Source organism: Choloepus didactylus, chromosome 17, assembly GCF_015220235.1.
Source record: "Choloepus didactylus isolate mChoDid1 chromosome 17, mChoDid1.pri, whole genome shotgun sequence".
Taxonomy (NCBI): Eukaryota; Metazoa; Chordata; class Mammalia; order Pilosa; family Megalonychidae; genus Choloepus; species Choloepus didactylus.
Genome location: NC_051323.1, coordinates 36,938,111 through 36,959,508, shown reverse-complemented (window position 1 = coordinate 36,959,508; position 21,398 = coordinate 36,938,111). Strand labels below are relative to the sequence as shown.

Sequence of the window (21,398 nt, the reverse complement as noted above, 5' to 3'; positions counted from 1 at the left end):
GTTTTCCAGTTGGAGCCCATGCTTCCCACTGGGAATTTGAAGTACTGCCTTTCAACTCTGAACCAGCCTTTGGACGACCATTTTTGTCATCTTTGGAGCAAAGCTCTTTTAAAAGCTTGTGCTGATGGAGATGCCAACCACTTACATGATATCACTGAAGGAGAGCGGGAAGGCTTTTTGCCCGAATTCATCAGTGGAGATTTTGATTCTGTTAGGCCTGAAGTCAGAGAGTACTACAGTATTAAGGGTTGTGAGCGCACTTCAACTCCTGATAAAGACCACACTGACTTTACCAAGTGCCTCCAAGTGCCCCAAAAGAAGACAGAAGAAAAAGTCCTATAGGTTGGTATGATTATGACACTGGGAGGCCTTGGTGGACATTTTGACCGGATTAGGGCATCTGTGAGCAACCTGTTCCAGGCCACTGATGTCACTCCTTTGCCAATTACAATAATTCAAGAGAAATTTCTCATCTACCTGCTCCAACCAGGAAAGCACAAATTGCTTATAAACCCTGGAGTGGAAGGTGATTGGTGTGGCCTTATACCTGTTGGACAGCCTTGCAATCAGGTTACCACAACAGGCCTAAAGTGGAACCTCGCCAATCATGTGCTTGGTTTCGGAGTACTGGTCAGTACCTCTAATACCTACAATGGATCTGGGGTCGTGACTGTGGAAACTGACCAGTGACTCCTCTGGACCATGGCCATCAAAATCTAACCATCGACTGCCTCTACCCTACCTCATTGCCAATGATTTATTACTCAATAAGAACAGTTCACCTGGATTTACCAGAATCTACACTTCCCCAGGAAGCCCACTAGTTCAGATAATCCAGGCAACATTATAAATGACAGATCTGAATTTTACAGTGAAAGGCAAAATCATTATTTTTTAGGAAAGTAAATAAGTTCTATTGTTTTCAGTTGGAAAGTCACATGAATCATTCTATTGTAAAATTCAGTACTGATTATTCTTTATTGTGTAATTAATCATTCCTTTTATCTTAGAAAATTGTTTTTAATTTTGAAGCTGATAAAACTCCTTGGAGTCTAGCACATCACTTGCCCCTGCTGGCCGTCCTTAAATGCTTTTAACAACAAGGGCTTCTTCTGAATGTTTTTTAATATTATATTTCTCCATATATTTATATCACCTTTTAATGGAAAAAATATTCCTTCCTGATTGGGATGTTAAAACTACACTATTTCACTCTGGCCTATTACTGTATCTGGTATTGTCTTTTAAAAAATAAATCAAGTCATTGACCTAAATATTAAATTTGAGAACAGGGAATTATGTAAGTTATAGGTAAAGAGAGAAATGGCATAGAAGAGAAATAATTCTCGAAGCCCATCCCATTCATATATTAATCCCCAAATTCAACTTAAAGTAAATGCTCTAAACTATAGTGGAATGACAGATCAAAACTTTCCCCATCTTAATTAAAACTTAGACTTAAAAAGTTGTGCAGAAGAAACTTAAGGATTAAAATTCATTTTTTCTGGCACCTCAGACTGAAAAAAAATTGGCTCATAGAGCACAATTTTATTCAAATACAGTATGACAGTCTATGGGAATAAACAAACACAGTGTAATAAAGAGCCTAGTGCTGAGAGCCTGAGTTTTCGTTCCAGTCCTGCCATTCGCCTATGTTTATTCATCTGTAAAATGGAAGGGAAGGGGTTGGACTGATGTAGCTGAGGTGCTTTCCCACACTGAAACTGTAAATTCTGGCACTTTGCAGTTGTGAGGCAGATAATGCACCTGGTTACTGACACAGCCAAGTTAAAAACCCTGGTCTATTGAATATATTCAAATTTCTTTTATAACGGGATCCTTTTCATTATATATATTTAATAAACCAAATGTTGCCATAGAAATAATGATTTAAACATGAAAATTCCCAACATGTTTTATGCACACACAATCCCTATGTTGCTGTAAGGAAAGGACTAGCAGCTGTTTTCTTCTTGGTGCTAACAACTTTGATTATGAAAGGATAGAGTGAGGCTTAGATTGTAAATAGAAAATGAAAAGGTGATCAACGGAACTAACACACAATTCTGAACAGTCATTAGCAAAAAAAAAATAATTTTATGCAAATATATGTGAGACTGAAATCTGTATGTCAAATAAAAATATTTAATTATCAATGTGCAAAAAAAAAAAAAAAAAAAAAACTTTGCCCATCAGTAGTCTCTAATTCTGATGGCAAAGACTGTACATGTGATTAATGAAAGTGGGCTAACTACCATTAACCAAGGCAAGGGGACTGTCTGAGGTTTCTCCACCTCAGCACTGCTGGTATTTTGGGCCGTGTGATTGTTGTGCAAGGCCGCCCTGTGCACTGCAGGATGCTTAGCAGCATCCCTGGCCATCACTCATGAGATGCCTATAGCTCCCTCAACCAAAATTGTCCCCATCCAAAACTGTTTCCAAACAATGCCACATGTCCTCAACAGAGGGATGGGGCACAATTGCCCCAGGTTGAAACCCACTGGTCTAGATGCATTATTATTTCAGCATAGAATGCTCAACTCCTTTCAAGGAAAAACAGCAGCTACGATTTTTTTTTTTTTTTTTTTTTTTTTTTTAATGGAACTTCAAAACTCTAAGCCCAGGTTAAGTTTCTGGGAATGGTTTCAAATTCTGCCTAGCATCTATAGTAATAAATTACAGGCTTCACGGGGATCCTGCCTGTGATCTAGAAGACAAAATGTCTGGCTCAGAGTCAGTCATCCTGAGTTCTATTACCGCTCTGCAGTGAACTCCTCATGTCTTAGTTTCATCATTTCTCAATTGGGAACAATAGAACCTCGCCTACCTTCTCTACAAGGTGATTATAAGGTTACAATGAAAGAAGATGTGAAAGTGTTTTGAAAAGTTAAGAGAAAATATAACCACACATAATTAAGTCATTGTTGTCTTTGAAAATACAAACAACGGAGGTATATCAACAAATGACTGTAAAGTGTTCGATGCCCTTTTCTACTTTTAACTACACGTTATTTGCCTTGCCAGTGTAGGAGGCATTTGCTACTGCCAGTGTGCAGGGAACAAATGTGATCTGATTCTATGAAAAATACTTGAGGCAATCACTGACTTCAGACATCTAATTTATAGATCATCTCTTCTTAACAAATCATAGCACATACTCCACTGCAGTCCTCTGCACTGCTGCTGTGACTGTGGTTGTAATGAACAAACAAGCCAGAATCTTTTAAAAGATTCTGTGGATTTATTAGCTAAGAAAAGGAAGAAGTTATAAAAATCATAAACAGTTCAGGAGAGCTGAGTCCAAATTGCTTTGTGACATAGGGGTGTTATAGTGACTGAGTCAGCTTGAGGACTTCAAAAGAAAGAGGTGCCAAGAGGTGAAAGAACAGAACAGGAAGGAAGGTTGGAAGATTTTCCAGAGTGCAAGTCAAAACGTTCACTGTCTTTCTGCCTCAGCTTCCTGCACTAAATGGCCTCTAGCATTATCCCATGTCATTATTGATCTGAATATTGATATTGATATGGGCATAGAATCTGTTGTATGGGTGTGCCATAATTTATGTAAATGATCCTTCCTTAATGGAAATGTGAGTTGTTTCTAGTCTTTTTTTCCTCTTTTAAATTATAAATAAAGTTGGAGTAAACACCGCCGAAGAAATATATTATGTGTATCTATGAGCATTTCCTTTGGATACATTCTTGGCTGTGAAGTTTCTGGATCAGGTAGTACACATGTTTTTAAAGCTTTTTTTTGATTATGAGTTTTTTGAGAAGCTCCCTCTCTTTAATTATCATGGTGCCATTTTGCTTTTCTATGCTATTTCTATACCACTTAGCACTTGAACATACGCAAAATGATACTTGATATACATTCTAATTTTTGAAATTGTCTAAAGGAATGTTAACGTGATTTTCAAATTGGGAAAATATCTCTAAATATAAAGATCATAATTAAAACCATTCTATGTCTTCTCTTTCGGGAATACCATTTGTGCTTCATACATCTTTGAATGTGCCATATTTATTTCAAGTAATCAAGAGAAATTGTTAAAGTATCCTTTCTGCAACTCTACCCCCTGAAAACAACCTTCTTCAGTTGCTCTGCCTCATCATTTTTTTATGTTATTCAATCGCCTCTTCTACTTTCCATCCCCCAATACAATTATTTATTTCTGCAACTTTATTAGGCAATTCTTTGAAGAGGCCAAGCTGGGTTTTACATACTTCAAATAAATTATCAAGAAAAGTTTTACTGTATGTATTATTCAAAACAAAAGAAAAACCAAGATAGTTCGAACTAGCCATGTTTCTTTCAGAAACCATTTTTAAATAGAATTTACCGCTATGTGTAAACTTAGTTGACATTTATCATTTCTGCTGAGGATAACCTTTAACTCAGGCTCATTATATTTATTTCTTTCCATAAATATCAAACAATGAAGAATATTAATTTTATCATCCAATATGCATCCTGTCATATTTTACTATTTACAAATACTTAATGGTCAATGTAGAATATGCAGTAGCAAACATTTGATTGTGACTATTAGAAGAAAGAGTAGCAGTAGTTTAACTTCCATGTGTTATTCATGGGGTAAGAGTAGAAGGAGAAAAGGGAATATGGCAGCAAGTTTATATACTTAAGGGAACGGCTGATGACCACCTCAATATCTTCTGGAAAGAATTCTGGGGATTACAACAGAAATGCTAATATATAACAATGTATGAAAGCGTATTACTATGTCACTGTGCAAAATTTCAGGGATCTATCAAGTGCCATTTAAAAATAGTCTCCAGAATCCCCATTTGTCTTCAGATTGCTCTCATCACTATCTTCCGGGGGACATGCGCTATTTCAATGCACTAAAAAGTATAATCTAATCATCTGATTCACAGATGTTGAGAACCAAAAAGGACTTTAGAGATAAAGCACAATTTTCTTTACTTAAAGGTGAAAAGAACCAATGAAGTTGTCCAGATCCCTCATTGGCAAGTGGCAGTGCCAGGACCCGGGCCTTGTTCTACAACCTAAGATCTGGAGCAACAACCCCCATTGCCACCCTGCTCCAGAGCCACCTACCCCACTCACATCACAGGGTTAAAGTAAGTGTAAGATTATGCCAACGCCACAGCATACCAAAAAAAAACAGCTCACAGGCCTAACCCAATCAATGAAATCAGGAGGCATCTAAGGAAGCACAATCCACACTTGGCATAAATTTTGGATCGTCTCTCTCAGCCTTGGATCTTCTCTCAGTCACTCATGTACTTGAATGTGATGTGCTTCAATAATTCACTTTTTTTACAGGATATCATGGAAGTTGGCAGTGACCATAAAGTTAGCTTGTGGAAGAACGTCATAAAATAATGAAAAATGAAATACCAATGTAGAAATAATAGTTTTGCCATATTATTCTTAAGCTAAAGAGTATAAATTTAGAAATGTTATCCCAGAGCTTCTACATTATAGAGTACAGGAAACAGTAAAAAAAAAAAAAAAAAAAGCAATTTCCTATTACTAAATACTTCTTTACTTTGTCTGTAGAAGTCTTCAACCTGCCTTCTTTTTTCTTCAACAAATATTGATAACCTTCTAAAAGTACTTCTTAGGAGTTGTGGGCATGCAAAAAATGACTCGGAATTGGATGCTACTTATAAAAGATTTACTGTCTAGTACAGAAGACAGTTATTTGTAAACACAGAGTAAAAGTGGTAAGTGCTTTAAAAGGGGTATGTGTAAAGTGGTGTGGGGATTCAAAGGAGGAAGAAATTATTCCCAGTTGGGACTATGGAAAGATTCATGGAAAAAGTAAAATTTGACTCTACTAAAAGAGAGGTACAACTTGGACATATGGGAGGGGGTGGTGGGATAGGGAATTTTAGATCGAGAGAATGGAATGATCACAGAAGCAGAAAAACTCAGGGTAGGTACTAGGAAAAAGAGGTTGAATTCATCTGGGCACTGGGGATAAGGATAAGAGAAAGAGATGGGAGACAGAAAACAGAGTGAAAAAGATAAACAGAGTAAACCTCTTAAGAAGCCATTGGTTAGGATAGTCCAGGACAGGGGTGAGGAGAGCTTGGATTAAGGTGGTGTCTTGGAGGTGGCATGGAGAATACAGAGGACTTTGTGGGCACAAGAGAGCTGGTGGCAGAATCTAGAATTTGGCAGCTGATTGATCTTTAAGGCAAAGGCAAGGAAAGAGCCAAAGATATCGCCAAGGCTTCAAACTTCAGTGCCTGGGAAGATGATGGCAAAATCCAAACCAATATTAGACTTTATAGAAGCAAAAAGTTATACCAATGCTAGCAAAAAATTGTGTCTGGGTGCTTGACTCATCAGGAAGGAACAAGCAATATATTTTCTTCTACCTCTTGGGAAGGCAGACAGGCTACATGTCCTGGAGCAAGAGGCTTCTTTGCCCCCAAGGAGAGGTAAGAGACCTTGCCTTTTTCAAGTCTAACCTATACTGAGTATGCCAGGTAACCTAGGAAGAACCTGAGTGTAAAAACAGGGAGGGCAACTGAGCACAAAGGACTGTGCAAAAGGGCAGAAGACAATGAGCTCCAGATCATGGTTCACTGGGGACATTGGCAGTGTTCCTGGATCTTCTAATCTTTCAACAAAAGCTGGAAATCTTGACCTTTTAATATGAAATCTTTGTATCTTAAATGTTGGCAATTAATTCAGAGAGTTGAAAAACACTGCAGTCATTGAACAAAACTGTTGGCAGGTCAGATCTGACCACCAGCTACCACTTTTGTGACTTTGGATACCAGATCATGGAGCAATAGATTTGGACCTCTACTACAGAGGGATGGCACCTAGGATTGAAGGGACCAATAGCCCTGTCCCAATTTTCCTGAAATATGATTAGTATAGAGGTTAAGAACACAGACTCCCAAACCAGACTGCTTGGGTCCAAATCCTGGTCTCTTATCAGCCAGGTGACCTAGCACAAGCTAGTCTCTGTACCATAGTTTCCTCAATTTTAAAATGAGTATAATAATAATATGACCTACTTTGTAAAGTTATTGTGATGATAAGATGAATTAGTATGCTTGAATAGGGCTTGGCACAGAGTAACTTCTATGGAAACATTTGTTTATTTTTGTTTAATAAAGCATTATTTTTGTTTCATCTCATAGGAAAAGGGAGGTACCATTGCAAAATTATTGAGACTTGATTTCCAATCACACTGGATAGGTAGAGACGTTGAAACACATTTAATTTAACATAGAAAAATAAAGTGTCAAAAGTGTTGTGCTGGTTTGAAGCTGTCATGTTCCCCAGAAAACGCTATGTTCTTTTAACTCATCACTGTGAGGGTAGACCTATTATAGGTGGGACATTTTGATTTGAGATGTGATCCAGCCCATTCAAAGTGGGTCTTTATCCTTTACAGGAGTCCTTTATGAGAGAATAAAAGGCAGAGACCTTTGGAAAGAGCTTAGAGGAAAATGCACTGGAGATGCTAAGAGAGGACACACAGACACTCAGCGAGGAGGCCATTGGAACCAGAAGCTGAAAGCAATGAGACCCAGGAGCCAAAGACCAGCAGATGCCATTTATCCTTTTATATGACAGAGGAACCCTGGGTGCCAGCAGCCTTTCTTCAGAGAAGGTATCTTCCTCTTGATGCCTTAATTTGGACATTTTCACAGACTTAGATCTGTAAATTTATAAGTTAATAAATCCCCATTGTTAAAAGCCAGTCCATTTCTGGCATTTTACATATCAGCAGCTTTAGCAAACTGAAACAATTGTCCAAGAGCGAATTCCTACCAGTTGTCATTATTCCATTTACATATTTTGTATCCATCATAATATTACTCTACGACTTATAATTTTCATACCCTTCTTTAATGCCTTCTTTTAGTACCAGATTCCTTGATGTTATTCATTATCAAAAACAGACCTTGTCTCATTTCAAACCATGATTATACATCATACTCCTCTTTGAAAAGTTTTCAATGATGAGCCTCTGTTGAAAGCAAAGTGAGGAAAGGGTAGGAAAAACTGAGTAGTTTGAAACCACTTTCCTTCCAAGAAAAGTTTTTTTATCTTCTTTTAAAATATACTGTCTTAAAATTAAAAATAAATAAAGATAAAATAAAATAAAATATACTGTCTTTCCTAGCTTATTGGACATACGGCTCTTCTTCTATCTTTTATAAATATCCAATATTTTAAAGTGCTTTTGTACATTCATACACACATAATGCGCATGAAATAACTGTGCTGTTGACAGGATCTCTTTAGTCAGGTTTAATCTAAACTGATTCTAAAGAATTTACATTACACTATATAGAGAATATGCAACCCTTTATCTTTTGAAAATCTTCAGGTCTTAAAAAGAAAAAGGGAAAAAAGTTCTTTTTGAAGAAAGTGACATTAGACTTCTTTTTTGACTATATTTGGATCTCACAAAAAGGGACTCTCGTTGTCATCCTCTTTTGAACTACTACACACAAGAAAATCAATCCAAAACTCACTCTTTGCTTAATTTAAGTGGATTATTTGCAAAACAGCATTATATGCATATAAATGCACAAATAACATTTTGAATATTAAACATTTCTGATTATCATACTAACGGCTTACTGACAAAGCAAACGCAAGGTTCAAATAAGGGTTTGTTTATTTCAGACTAGGGATAGAAAAAAATGGGATGTCCCTTTGCCTTTCTGCTAATCAAGACTGAAAATTCAGTTTTACCAAGTTTGGGGAGAAAGGAGACCTCCTCACACTTACTTTCTGCTTTTTTTCTCATGCTACCTTTAAATACTACAGCCATTTTATTCTTCCCAGTAGATGGGTACTTTACTTGGTAGAAGGCATAAGTTGAATTTCAATCTTTGACGTAATCATTAAAGTTAATTGTGCAATAATTTGTATCTATTAAGCACCACTTAAACTGTGAAGATTATTTCTCATTGGCTCTACCATTTCCTAGTAAGGTACACAGAATCAGGCTGATGGAGCTGTGTCCAAGGTGCCTGTTAACATAGGAACCAAGACTTATTCACTTGATGCCTTTGTCTCTCTTGGTTTTCTGTTAAAACCACCACAAAAAAAGTAAATAAAAGCCTCAGTTATTTTCTACATACTCATAAGTCACATCACACTTAAAATGTTAACAGAATTTTTGCAACTTTCCTGTATGTTTGAAATTATTTCAAAATAAGATTTTTAAAATGTTAACAGAGATGCACTTATTCTCAAAAAAGTCAGGGACAGCCACCAAAACCAAACCACCACACTCCCAATTATGTCCTTCAAATAGGCAACCATCCCCTGCCTGGCTGCCTTAGCAAGCCTGGGGTCTCCGGTCTGGTGACTCCCCTGGCCAGGTGATCGCTGCCCTCCCCACAGTACAGAACAGCCAGCAGTACCAGCAGGCCTCAGAGACAAAGCCCACTGGTTATAACAACAGTCACAATTCTAGGGAGATGAAGCCAGCTACTTTAATGCATAAACACACCCTGATTGCATAAAAACTCCTTAAACTAATTCAAACCTTTTAGAAGACTAAGCCATAAAATGTTTCAAGAGCCTTATCTGTCTATGCCTTTTGACACAGTAATTCCACTTAAGAAAATAACCCTAAATTTCAGCAAAGCTCATTAAAGCAGTCAATAGTTCAGCGAATATATACTGTACTGAGAACTACACATAATGAACTGGGTTAGGCATGGGAAATAATAAATCATCGCTTGCCCTTAGGAATTTTACTTTTGACTGGAAGTTTTATATTTATCATTACTGAGTGCCTTCTATGTGTCAGGTACTCTACTAGGCAGTTTACATGTGTTATCTTCCGTAATCATGTGTTATCTTCCTTAATCATCATAGTCTATACAGTCTATGAGTGATAATTCACTCACCTCACACTAAAGTGGTTTGAGTGACTTGCCCTAGATCATACAGCTTGGAAATAGTGGTTCTGAGATTCAAACCTAGGTCTACAGGTCTTCAAATTTTGTGTTCCCCCACAAAATCTTGCTACACTATTTATTTAAAACAACAATAGCAACATCAGCAACCATTAAATACCAACAATAGAGGAAAGAATAAATAAATAGGTTGGATATGCAATCATTAAATATGATGCCTATGACAGTTTGTCAAACACAGAAAAATACTTGTGTATAAATATAACAGTGGGATTTGTATTTGTATATGCAGCATGATATAAACTATGCTAATATACACATATATTAGAAACAAAGATATATATAAATATATCTGCGTGTGTGTGCATTTTATAACATCTTTCATTTAAACAATACAAAGTTGAAGGTAATTGTGAGAGAAAAAGTTGGGCTTTCACATGTAATCTGGAAAAAAACTGTTCGCCCAAGCCTGCAGAATTCACTTTCAAAATGGGCCACAGATCTTCCTTTCCCTAACAGCCAAATATTTTCCTTTCACCCTCCTAGCCTCCTTTGCTCACCTAATCCTAACTGAATGTGTATTTTGGGATCCTGCCCACTCACTCCATCTCTCCAAACGCATTACAACAGGTCTCCGCCCCGCTCCTAACATTAGCCATTATGAAACCCAAATATCAAATCACTGCAATTTACTGGATCATAATAAACCACATTTGTAGCTCCTTAAGATTTTCATGAATGTTTCTTGTGTAATCTTCACAACTAGCCACTACTGTGTCTGGCTTCCTTTGCTCTATATTGTTTGTGAGATTAATACTCTCATTTATTCAGTTGCATTGCTGTTGCATAGCATTCCATTGTATGAATGTACCGCACAATTTGTTCCTCCATCGTCCAACCAACAATTTGAATTGTTTCCATTTGGGGACTCCTGTCAACAGTGCTGCTATTAACGTTCTCGTACAGAAGTTGAAACACATCTGTGTAGCCATTTCTGTTCAGTACATACCTAGAAGTGTAATTGCTTAGGCATAAGGTCTGCATACATTCAATTTTAGGAAACTGCCAGTTTTCCAAAATGGTTGTACCAATTTGCACAACTACCAGCTGTTCATAAGATTTCTAGTTGCTCTACACACCTATCAGCACTTGTTACTGTCTTTTCTATAACATATGGATATATCCATAAAATAAATGGCATTGCTTCGCATGTTTTTAAAACTTCATAAAATGGTATCTACTGAATATATTCTACAACTTGTCTGTTTTTTATTTTTTATAAGTTGTAGGTTTACAGAAAAATCATACATAAAATAGACTTCCCATATACCCCCCTCACACATGCAATTATTCCTATTAATATTTTGCTTTAATATGGTAGATTTGTAACAATTGTTGAAAGATATTGTAATTATACTATTAACCATAGTCCATCATTTACATTAGGGTTCTCTGTGTTGTACCATCCTTATGGGCCACAGTCTAGCATTATCTGCATCAGTTGATACACCAACTGCAGAAAAATCTGTCTCTGTGTGCTTAAAATTCAGTGTTTGAAGAGATGTTCTGCTTCAACCAGGTGAACGTTATCAACTGTGTGTCTAGTGCTTTAGCTATTTCTGTTTCTAGCTGTCATTTCCTAAATCTGTGAAATGCAGAAGTGCTTGAGATATAAGCTCTTCTCCAAAGCAAGCCCATTCCGCAAAATGTCTTGTGCTGGCGACTGCTCTTCTGCAAAGTTCTAGGGTCCTGGTGTCGCAAGAGAGGATCTAATTCTTTTCCTTGCCATGCTGGCCTCTCCAGGTACATCCCTCCAGGGATACATGGGCATGTAATGATAGGGGGCGGGCAACTAGACTGAGTGAGCTCCCTTCCCTGCTCCCCACCAAGGAGAAGCTGTCTGAGTATCGGGAAGGCATAGGGGCCAGAGGCTCTTCAGGAATTGTTCAAGTTGAGAAAGGCTGTGTCTTTAAACATTTAATGTTTTCTAAGGAGAGATTTGTTCACTGAAAGGTTTTTATTTGTTTGTTTGTATGTCTGAGTCCTTGGCGGATTTGGATGTATAAAACCAGATCTGGAGCTGCTTGGGGATGTGTCAGACAGGGTTGGAAAGGGCTGAATTCCTCAGCTAGAGAAATTTTGGTGGCTGGAAATGTGAGGTGTGATTAGGCCAGAGAAATATCCCCAAACATCCTTTGGGTAGAATGGCCCAAGACATTTTAAAAATGGGGAGGTCAAATATTCCATTAAAATTATTGTGCTGTTACATTATTATCTCCATCCCATGTCCCAACACACACACGCACCCCTCTGCCTCCAGTAAATCTTTAATGCAGCTTCCTGCCCATGCAATAGCTTGACTGAGTATGGAGATCAAGGAAACAGCTTGGAATTCCTTCTCCGGGGCAGAGTTCTTCAGAAGAGATAGTCCATCAACTGCACAAATTCAGCAGAAGTGGAAGCCCGGAGCTGGAAATGACAATGAGATTGTAAGCCCCACTCAGGTAGAAGAGGGTCTTTGGGTTTCCGTGAACTGTGGGACGGAGCTTTAAGCCATTCTAAGGGGCCTGCAACTGCCCTGAGAGTCGGAAACATGTGGGAGCACCCACCGAGCAGGAAAGTTTGGAGTCAGAGGCAAAGAAGGGAAGAGAGAGAAAGAAATTGGAAAGAAGAAAAGGGCAAATGCCCCCCCCATCATTTCAGCCAGAGGTAAGCAGTCTGAGTGCCTTTCAATGAACTCCCTTTTGAGGTCTGCGGAGGATAAAATACATTTCATTTAGGTATGCAGCTGTTTCCTGCATGGTTTCATTTTTTGGAGGAGCAAAATAATTGAGGAAAGAATTATAAAGGAAATACATTTCTTGCTTTTATTGTTTCTAAAACGGGAATATGAGAAGGACATGGAAATACCAAAAAAAAAAAAAAAAGTAATAAAATCTTCTCACCGCTTTTCACGAAGATGGCACTGAAAGCGAAGAAGGAAGCCCCTCCCCTCCCAAAACTGAAGCCAAAGCAAAGGCTTTGAAAGCCAAGAAGGCGAGAAAGCCAGGAACTGCGTGGACTGGACACCACAGAGCAATCTGACTTTGGGCATACTTCATACAACACTCATGAAAACGTGGAACTGCTGAGATCAGCGAAATCTGTAAGTTTTTGCGGCCAGGGGACCCGCGACCCTCCCTGCCAGGCTCAGTCCCGGGGGAGGAGGGGCTGTCAGCTCCGGGAAGGAGAAGCGAGAACTGCAGTGGCTGCCCTTATCGGAAACTCATTCTACTGATTCAAACTCCAACCATAGATAGACTGAGACCAGACACCAGAGAATCTGAGAGCAGCCAGCCCAGCAGAGAGGAGACAGGCATAGAAAAAAAAACAACACGAAAAACTCCAAAATAAAAGCGGAGGATTTTTGGAGTTCTGGTGAACATAGAAAGGGGAAGGGCCCTGAGGCGCATATGCAAATCCCGAAGAAAAGCTGATCTCTCTGCCCTGTGGACCTTTCCTTAATAGCCCTGGTTGCTTTGTCTCTTAGCATTTCAATAACCCATTAGATCTCTGAGGAGGGCCCTTTTTTTTTTTTTTTTTTTTTTAATCCTTTTTTCTTTTTCTAAAACAATTACTCTAAGAAGCCCAATACAGAAAGCTTCAAAGACTTGCTATTTGGGCAGGTCAAGTCAAGAGCAGAACTAGGAGAGCTCTGAGACAAAACGCAATAATCCAGTGGCTGAGAAAATTCACTAAACACCACAACTTCCCAAGAAAAGGGGGGTGTCTGCTCACAGCCATCATCCTGGTGGACAGGAAACACTCCTGCCCATCGCCAGCCCCATAGCCCAGAACTGCCCCAGACAACCCAGTGTGACGGAAGTGCTTCAGATAACAGGCAAACACCACAAAACTGGGCGTGGACATTAGCCTTCCCTGCAACCTCAGCTGATTGTCCCAGAGTTGGGAAGGTAGAGCAGTGTGAATTAACAAAGCCCCATTCAGCCATCATTTCAGCAGACTCGGAGCCTCCCTACACAGCCCAGCAGCCCAGAACTGCCCTGGGGGGACGGCACTCACCTGTGACATAGCACAGTCATCCCTCAACAGAGGACCCGGGGTGCACGGCCTGGAAGAGGGGCCCACTTGCAAGTCTCAGGAGCCATATGCCAATACCAAGGACTTGTGGGTCAGTGGCAGAGACAAACTGTGGCAGGACTGAACTGAAGGATTAGACTATTGCAGCAGCTTTAAAACTCTAGGATCACCAGGGAGATTTGATTGTTAGAGCCACCCCCCCCTCCCTGACTGCCCAGAAACATGCCCCATATACAGGGCAGGCAACACCAACTACACACGCAAGCTTGGTACACCAATTGGACCCCACAAGACTCACTCCCCCACTCACCAAAAAGGCTAAGCAGGGGAGAACTGGCTTGTGGAGAACAGGTGGCTTGTGGATGCCACCTGCTGGTTAGTTAGAGAAAGTGTACTCCACGAAGCTGTAGATCTGATACATTAGAGATAAGGACTTCAATTGGTCTACAAATCCTAAAAGAACCCTATCAAGTTCAGCAAATGCCACGAGGCCAAAAACAACAGAAAATTATAAAGCATATGAAAAAACCAGACGATATGGATAACCCAAGCCCAAGCACCCAAATCAAAAGACCAGAAGAGACACAGCACCTAGAGCAGCTACTCAAAGAACTAAAGATGAACAATGAGACCATAGTACGGGAGATAAAGGAAATCAAGAAGACTCTAGAAGAGCATAAAGAAGACATTGCAAGACTAAATAAAAAAATGGATGATCTTATGGAAATTAAAGAAACTGTTGACCAAATTAAAAAGATTCTGGACACTCACAGTACAAGACTAGAGGAAGTTGAACAACGAATCAGTGACCTGGAAGATGACAGAATGGAAAATGAAAGCATAAAAGAAAGAATGGGGAAAAAAATTGAAAAAATCGAAATGGACCTCAGGGATATGATAGAGGATATGAAACGTCCAAATATAAGACTCATTGGTGTCCCAGAAGGGGAAGAAAAGGGTAAAGGTCTAGGAAGAGTATTCAAAGAAATTGTTGGGGAAAACTTCCCAAATCTTCTAAACAACATAAATACACAAATCATAAATGCTCAGCGAACTCCAAATAGAATAAATCCAAATAAACCCACTCCGAGATATATACTGATCACACTATCAAACACAGAAAAGAAGGAGCAAGTTCTGAAAGCAGCAAGAGAAAAGCAATTCAACACATACAAAGGAAACAGCATAAGACTAAGTAGTGACTACTCAGCAGCCACCATGGAGGCGAGAAGGCAGTGGCACGATATATTTAAAATTCTGAGTGAGAAAAATTTCCAGCCAAGAATACTTTATCCAGCAAAGCTCTCCTTCAAATTTGAGGGAGAGCTTAAATTTTTCACAGACAAACAAATGCTGAGAGAATTTGCTAACAAGAGACCTGCCCTACTGGAGATACTCAAGGGAGCCCTACAGACAGAGAAACAAAGAAAGGACAGAGAGACTTGGAGAAAGGTTCAGTACTAAAGAGATTTGGTATGGGTACAATAAAGGATATTAATAGACAGAGGGGAAAAATATGACAAACATAAACCAAAGGATAAGATGGCTGATTCAAGAAATGCCTTCACGGTTATAACGTTGAATGTAAATGGATTAAACTCCCCAATTAAAAGATATAGATTCGCAGAATGGATCAAAAAAAATGAACCATCAATATGTTGCATACAAGAGACTCATCTTAGACACAGGGACACAAAGAAACTGAAAGTGAAAGGATGGAAAAAAATATTTCATGCAAGCTACAGCCAAAAGAAAGCAGGTGTAGCAATATTAATCTCAGATAAAATAGACTTTAAATGCAGGGATGTTTTGAGAGACAAAAAAGGCCACTACGTACTAATAAAAGGGGCAATTCAGCAAGAAGAAATAACAATCGTAAATGTCTATGCACCCAATCAAGGTGCCACAAAATACATGAGAGAAACACTGGCAAAACTAAAGGAAGTAATTGATGTTTCCACAATAATTGTGGGAGACTTCAACACATCACTCTCTCCTATAGATAGATCAACCAGACAGAAGACCAATAAGGAAACTGAAAACCTAAACAATCTGATGAATGAATTAGATTTAACAGACATATACAGGACATTACATCCCAAATCACCAGGATACACATACTTTTCTAGTGCTCACGGAACTTTCTCCAGAATAGATCATATGCTGGGACATAAAACAAGCCTCAATAAATTTAAAAAGATTGAAATTATTCAAAGCACATTCTCTGACCACAATGGAATACAATTGGAAGTCAATAACCATCAGAGACTTAGAAAATTCACAAATACCTGGAGGTTAAACAACACACTCCTAAACAATCAGTGGGTTAAAGAAGAAATAGCAAGAGAAATTGCTAAATATATAGAGACGAATGAAAATCAGAACACAACATACCAAAACCTATGGGATGCAGCAAAAGCAGTGCTAAGGGGGAAATTTATAGCACTAAACGCATATATTAAAAAGGAAGAAAGAGCCAAAATCAAAGAACTAATGGATCAACTGAAGAAGCTAGAAAATGAACAGCAAACCAATCCTAAACCAAGTAGAAGAAAAGAAATAACAAGGATTAAAGCAGAAATAAATGACATAGAGAACAAAAAAAAACAATAGAGAGGATAAATATCACCAAAAGTTGGTTCTTTGAGAAGATCAACAAGATTGACAAGCCCCTAGCTAGACTGACAAAATCAAAAAGAGAGAAGATCCATATAAACAAAATAATGAATGAAAAAGGTGACATAAATGCAGATCCTGAAGAAATTAAAAAAATTATAAGAGGATACTATGAACAACTGTATGGCAACAAACTGGATAATGTAGAGGAAATGGACAATTTCCTGGAATCATATGAACAACCTAGACTGACCAGAGAAGAAATAGAAGACCTCAACCAACCCATCACAAGCAAAGAGATCCAATCAGTCATCAAAAATCTTCCCACAAATAAATGCCCAGGGCCAGATGGCTTCACAGGGGAATTCTACCAAACTTTCCAGAAAGAACTGACACCAATCTTACTCAAACTCTTTCAAAACATTGAAGAAAATGGAACACTACCTAACTCATTTTATGAAGCTAACATCAATCTAATACCAAAACCAGGCAAAGATGTTACAAAAAAGGAAAACTACCGGCCAATCTCCCTAATGAATATAGATGCAAAAATCCTCAACAAAATACTTGCAAATCGAATCCAAAGACACATTAAAAAAATCATACACCATGACCAAGTGGGGTTCATTCCAGGCATGCAAGGATGGTTCAACATAAGAAAATCAATCAATGTATTACAACACATTAACAAGTCAAAAGGGTAAAATCAATTGATCATCTCAATAGATGCTGAAAAAGCATTTGACAAAATCCAACATCCCTTTTTGATAAAAACACTTCAAAAGGTAGGAATTGAAGGAAACTTCCTCAACATGATAAAGAGCATATATGAAAAACCCACAGCCAGCATAGTACTCAATGGAGAGAGACTGAAAGCCTTCCCTCTAAGATCAGGAACAAGACAAGGATGCCCGCTGTCACCACTGTTATTCAACATTGTGCTGGAAGTGCTAGCCAGGGCAATCCGGCAAGACAAAGAAATAAAAGGCATCCAAATTGGAAAAGAAGAAGTAAAACTGTCATTGTTTGCAGATGATATGATCTTATATCTAGAAAACCCTGAGAAATCGACGATACAGCTACTAGAGCTAATAAACAAATTTAGCAAAGTAGCGGGATACAAGGTTAATGCACATAAGTCAGTAATGTTTCTATATGCTAGAAATGAACAAACTGAAGACACACTCAAGAAAAAGATACCATTTTCAATAGCAACTAAAAAAATCAAGTACCTAGGAGTAAAATTAACCAAAGATGTAAAAGACCTATACAAAGAAAACTACATAACTCTCCTAAAAGAAATAGAAGGGGACCTTAAAAGATGGAAAAATATTCCATGTTCATGGATAGGAAGGCTAAATGTCATTAAGATGTCAATTCTACCCAAACTCATCTACAGATTCAATGCAATCCCAATCAAAATTCCAACAACCTACTTTGCAGACTTGGAAAAGCTAGTTATCAAATTTATTTGGAAAGGGAAGATGCCTCGAATTGCTAAAGACACTCTAAAAAAGAAAAACGAAGTGGGAGGACTTACACTCCCTGACTTTGAAGCTTATTATAAAGCCACAGTTACCAAAACAGCATGGTACTGGCACAAAGATAGACATATAGATCAATGGAATCGAATTGAGAATTCGGAGATAGACCCTCAGATCTATGGCCGACTGATCTTTGATAAGGCCCCCAAAGTCACCGAACTGAGCCATAATGGTCTTTTCAACAAATGGGGCTGGGAGAGTTGGATATCCATATCCAAAAGAATGAAAGAGGACCCCTACCTCACCCCCTACACAAAAATTAACTCAAAATGGACTAAAGATCTCAATATAAAAGAAAGTACCATAAAACTCCTAGAAGATAATGTAGGAAAACATCTTCAAGACCTTGTATTAGGCGGCCACTTCCTAGACTTTACACCCAAAGCACAAGCAACAAAAGAGAAAATAGATAAATGGGAACTCCTCAAGCTTAGAAGTTTCTGCACCTCAAAGGAATTTCTCAAAAAGGTAAAGAGGCAGCCAACTCAATGGGAAAAAATTTTTGGAAACCATGTATCTGACAAAAGACTGATATCTTGCATATATAAAGAAATCCTACAACTCAATGACAAAAGTACAGTCGGCCCAATTATAAAATGGGCAAAAGATATGAAAAGACAGTTCTCTGAAGAGGAAATACAAATGGCCAAGAAACACATGAAAAAATGTTCAGCTTCACTAGCTATTAGAGAGATGCAAATTAAGACCTCAATGAGATACCATCTAACACCGGTTAGAATGGCTGCCATTAAACAAACAGGAAACTACAAATGCTGGAGGGGATGTGGAGAAATTGGAACTCTTATTCACTGTTTGTGGGACTGTATAATGGTTCAGCCACTCTGGAAGTCAGTCTGGCAGTTCCTTAGAAAACTAGATATAGAGTTACCATTCGATCCAGCGATTGCACTTCTCGGTATATACCCGGAAGATCGGAAAGCAGTGACACGAACAGATATCTGCACGCCAATGTTCATAGCAGCATTATTCACAATTGCCAAGAGATGGAAACAACCCAAATGTCCTTCAACAGATGAGTGGATAAATAAAATGTGGTATATACACACGATGGAATACTACGCGGCAGTGAGAAGGAACGATCTCGTGAAACATATGACAACATGGATGAACCTTGAAGACATAATGCTAAGCGAAATAAGCCAGGCACAAAAAGAGAAATATTATATGCTACCACTAATGTGAACTTTGAAAAATGTAAAACAAATGGCTTATAAAGTAGAATGTAGGGGAACTAGCAATAGAGAGCAATTAAGGAAGGGGGAACAATAATCCAAGAAGAACAGATAAGCTATTTAACGTTCTGGGGATGCCCAGGAATGACTATGGTCTGTTAATTTCTGATGGATATAGTAGGAGCAAGTTCACAGAAATGTTGCTATATTAGGTAACTTTCTTGGGGTAAAGTAGGAACATGTTGGAAGTTAAGCAGTTATCTTAGGTTAGTTGTCTTTTTCTTACTCCCTTGTTATGGTCTCTTTAAAATGTTCTTTTATTGTATGTTTGTTTTCTTTTTAACTTTTTTTTCATACAGTTGATTTAAAAAAGAAGGGAAAGTTAAAAAAAAAAAAAAAAAAAAAAAAAACAAGGAAAAAAAAAGATGCAGTGCCCCTTTGAGGAGCCTGTGGAGAATGCAGGGGTATTCGCCTACCCCACCTCCATGGTTGCTAACATGACCACAGACATAGGGGACTGGTAGTTTGATGGGTTGAGCCCTCTACCACAGGTTTTACCCTTGGGAAGACGGTTGCTGCAAAGGAGAGGCTAGGCCTCCCTATGGTTGTGCCTAAGAGCCTCCTCCCGAATGCCTCTTTGTTGCTCAGATGTGGCCCTGTCTCTCTAGCTAAGCCAACTTGAAAGGTGAAATCACTGCCCTCCCCCCTACGTGGGATCAGACACCCAGGGGAGTGAATCTCCTTGGCAACGTGGAATATGACTCCCGGGGAGGAATGTAGACCTGGCATCGTGGGACGGAGAACATCTTCTTGACCAAAAGGGGGATGTGAAAGGAAATGAAATAAGCTTCAGTGGCAGAGAGAATCCAGAAGGAGCCGAGAGGTCACTCTGGTGGGCACTCTTATGCACACTTTAGACAACCCTTTTTAGGTTCTAAAGAATTGGGGTAGCTGGTGGTGGATACCTGAAACTATCAAACTACAACCCAGAACCCATGAATCTCGAAGACAGTTGTATAAAAATGTAGCTTATGAGGGGTGACAAGGGGATTGGGAAAGCCATAAGGACCACACTCCACTTTGTCTAGTTTATGGATGGATGAGTAGAAAAATAGGGGAAGGAAACAAACAGACAAAGGTACCCAGTGTTCTTTTTTACTTCAATTGCTCTTTTTCACTCTAATTATTATTCTTGTTATTCTTGTGTGTGTGCTAATGAAGGTGTCAGGGATTGATTTGGGTGATGAATGTACAACTATGTAATGGTACTGTGAACAATCGAAAGTATGATTTGTTTTGTATGACTGCGTGGTATATGAATATATCTCAATAAAATGAAGATTAAAAAAAAAAAAAGACATAGTGCTGAGCAAAATAAGCCAGGCACAAAAAGAGAGATATTTTATGTTACCACTAATGTGAATTCTGTGAAAAATGTACAATGTTTTATACTGTAGAATGTAGGGGACCTAGAGATACCAATTAGTGGAGGGGGAATGATAATCTAATAAGAACAGATAAACTATGGAGGGTAATCTCAATGTTATGGGAATGCTCAGGAATGATTATGGTTTGTAAACTTTCTTGGATATAGTAAGATCATGTTGGAAGCAATAGAGTTATTTTAGGTTTTTTTTTCTCTTATTCCTTTGTTTTCTTAGGGGTTGTTAATTTTCTTGGGGTATGGTAGGAACATGTTGGAAGCAATGTAGTTATTTTAGATTATTTGTTTTTCTTACTCCTCTGTTTGGACATGGTTTATTAATTTTCTTGGGGTATGGTAGGAACATATTGGAAACAAAGTAATTATTTTAGGTTATTTGTTTTCCTTAATCCATTGCTTTGTTTGAAATATTGTGGGGTTTTTTTGGTTGTTGTTTGCCTGTTTGTTTTTAATTTTTTGATAAACAAAGTTAAAAAATTGAAAAAAAATCAGTAGAAAAATGGGAGTAAAAACTAAATGACAAATAGGGTGGGATGGGGGGATGGTTTGGGTATTCTCTTTTCACTTTTATTTTTTATTCTCATTCTGATTCTTTCTGATGTAAGGAAAATGTTCAGAAATAGA

At 38.3% G+C, this 21,398-nt stretch overlaps 1 protein-coding gene across 1 annotated transcript; it reads left to right on the top strand.

The window, feature by feature from the left end:
• The first annotated feature begins 348 nt into the window (after positions 1–348).
• Positions 349–690, top strand: LOC119512746 (thiamin pyrophosphokinase 1-like). The gene has a single exon (XM_037807574.1). The coding sequence runs from the start codon at positions 349–351 to the stop codon at positions 688–690; it is 342 nt and encodes a 113-aa protein (XP_037663502.1).
• Positions 691–21,398: the final 20,708 nt, after the last annotated feature.

Excerpts from the sequence above, each read along its gene's own strand:
- LOC119512746 (XM_037807574.1), top strand. The coding sequence starts at position 349 with ATGATTATGACACTGGGAGGCCTTGGTGGACATTTTGACCGGATTAGG.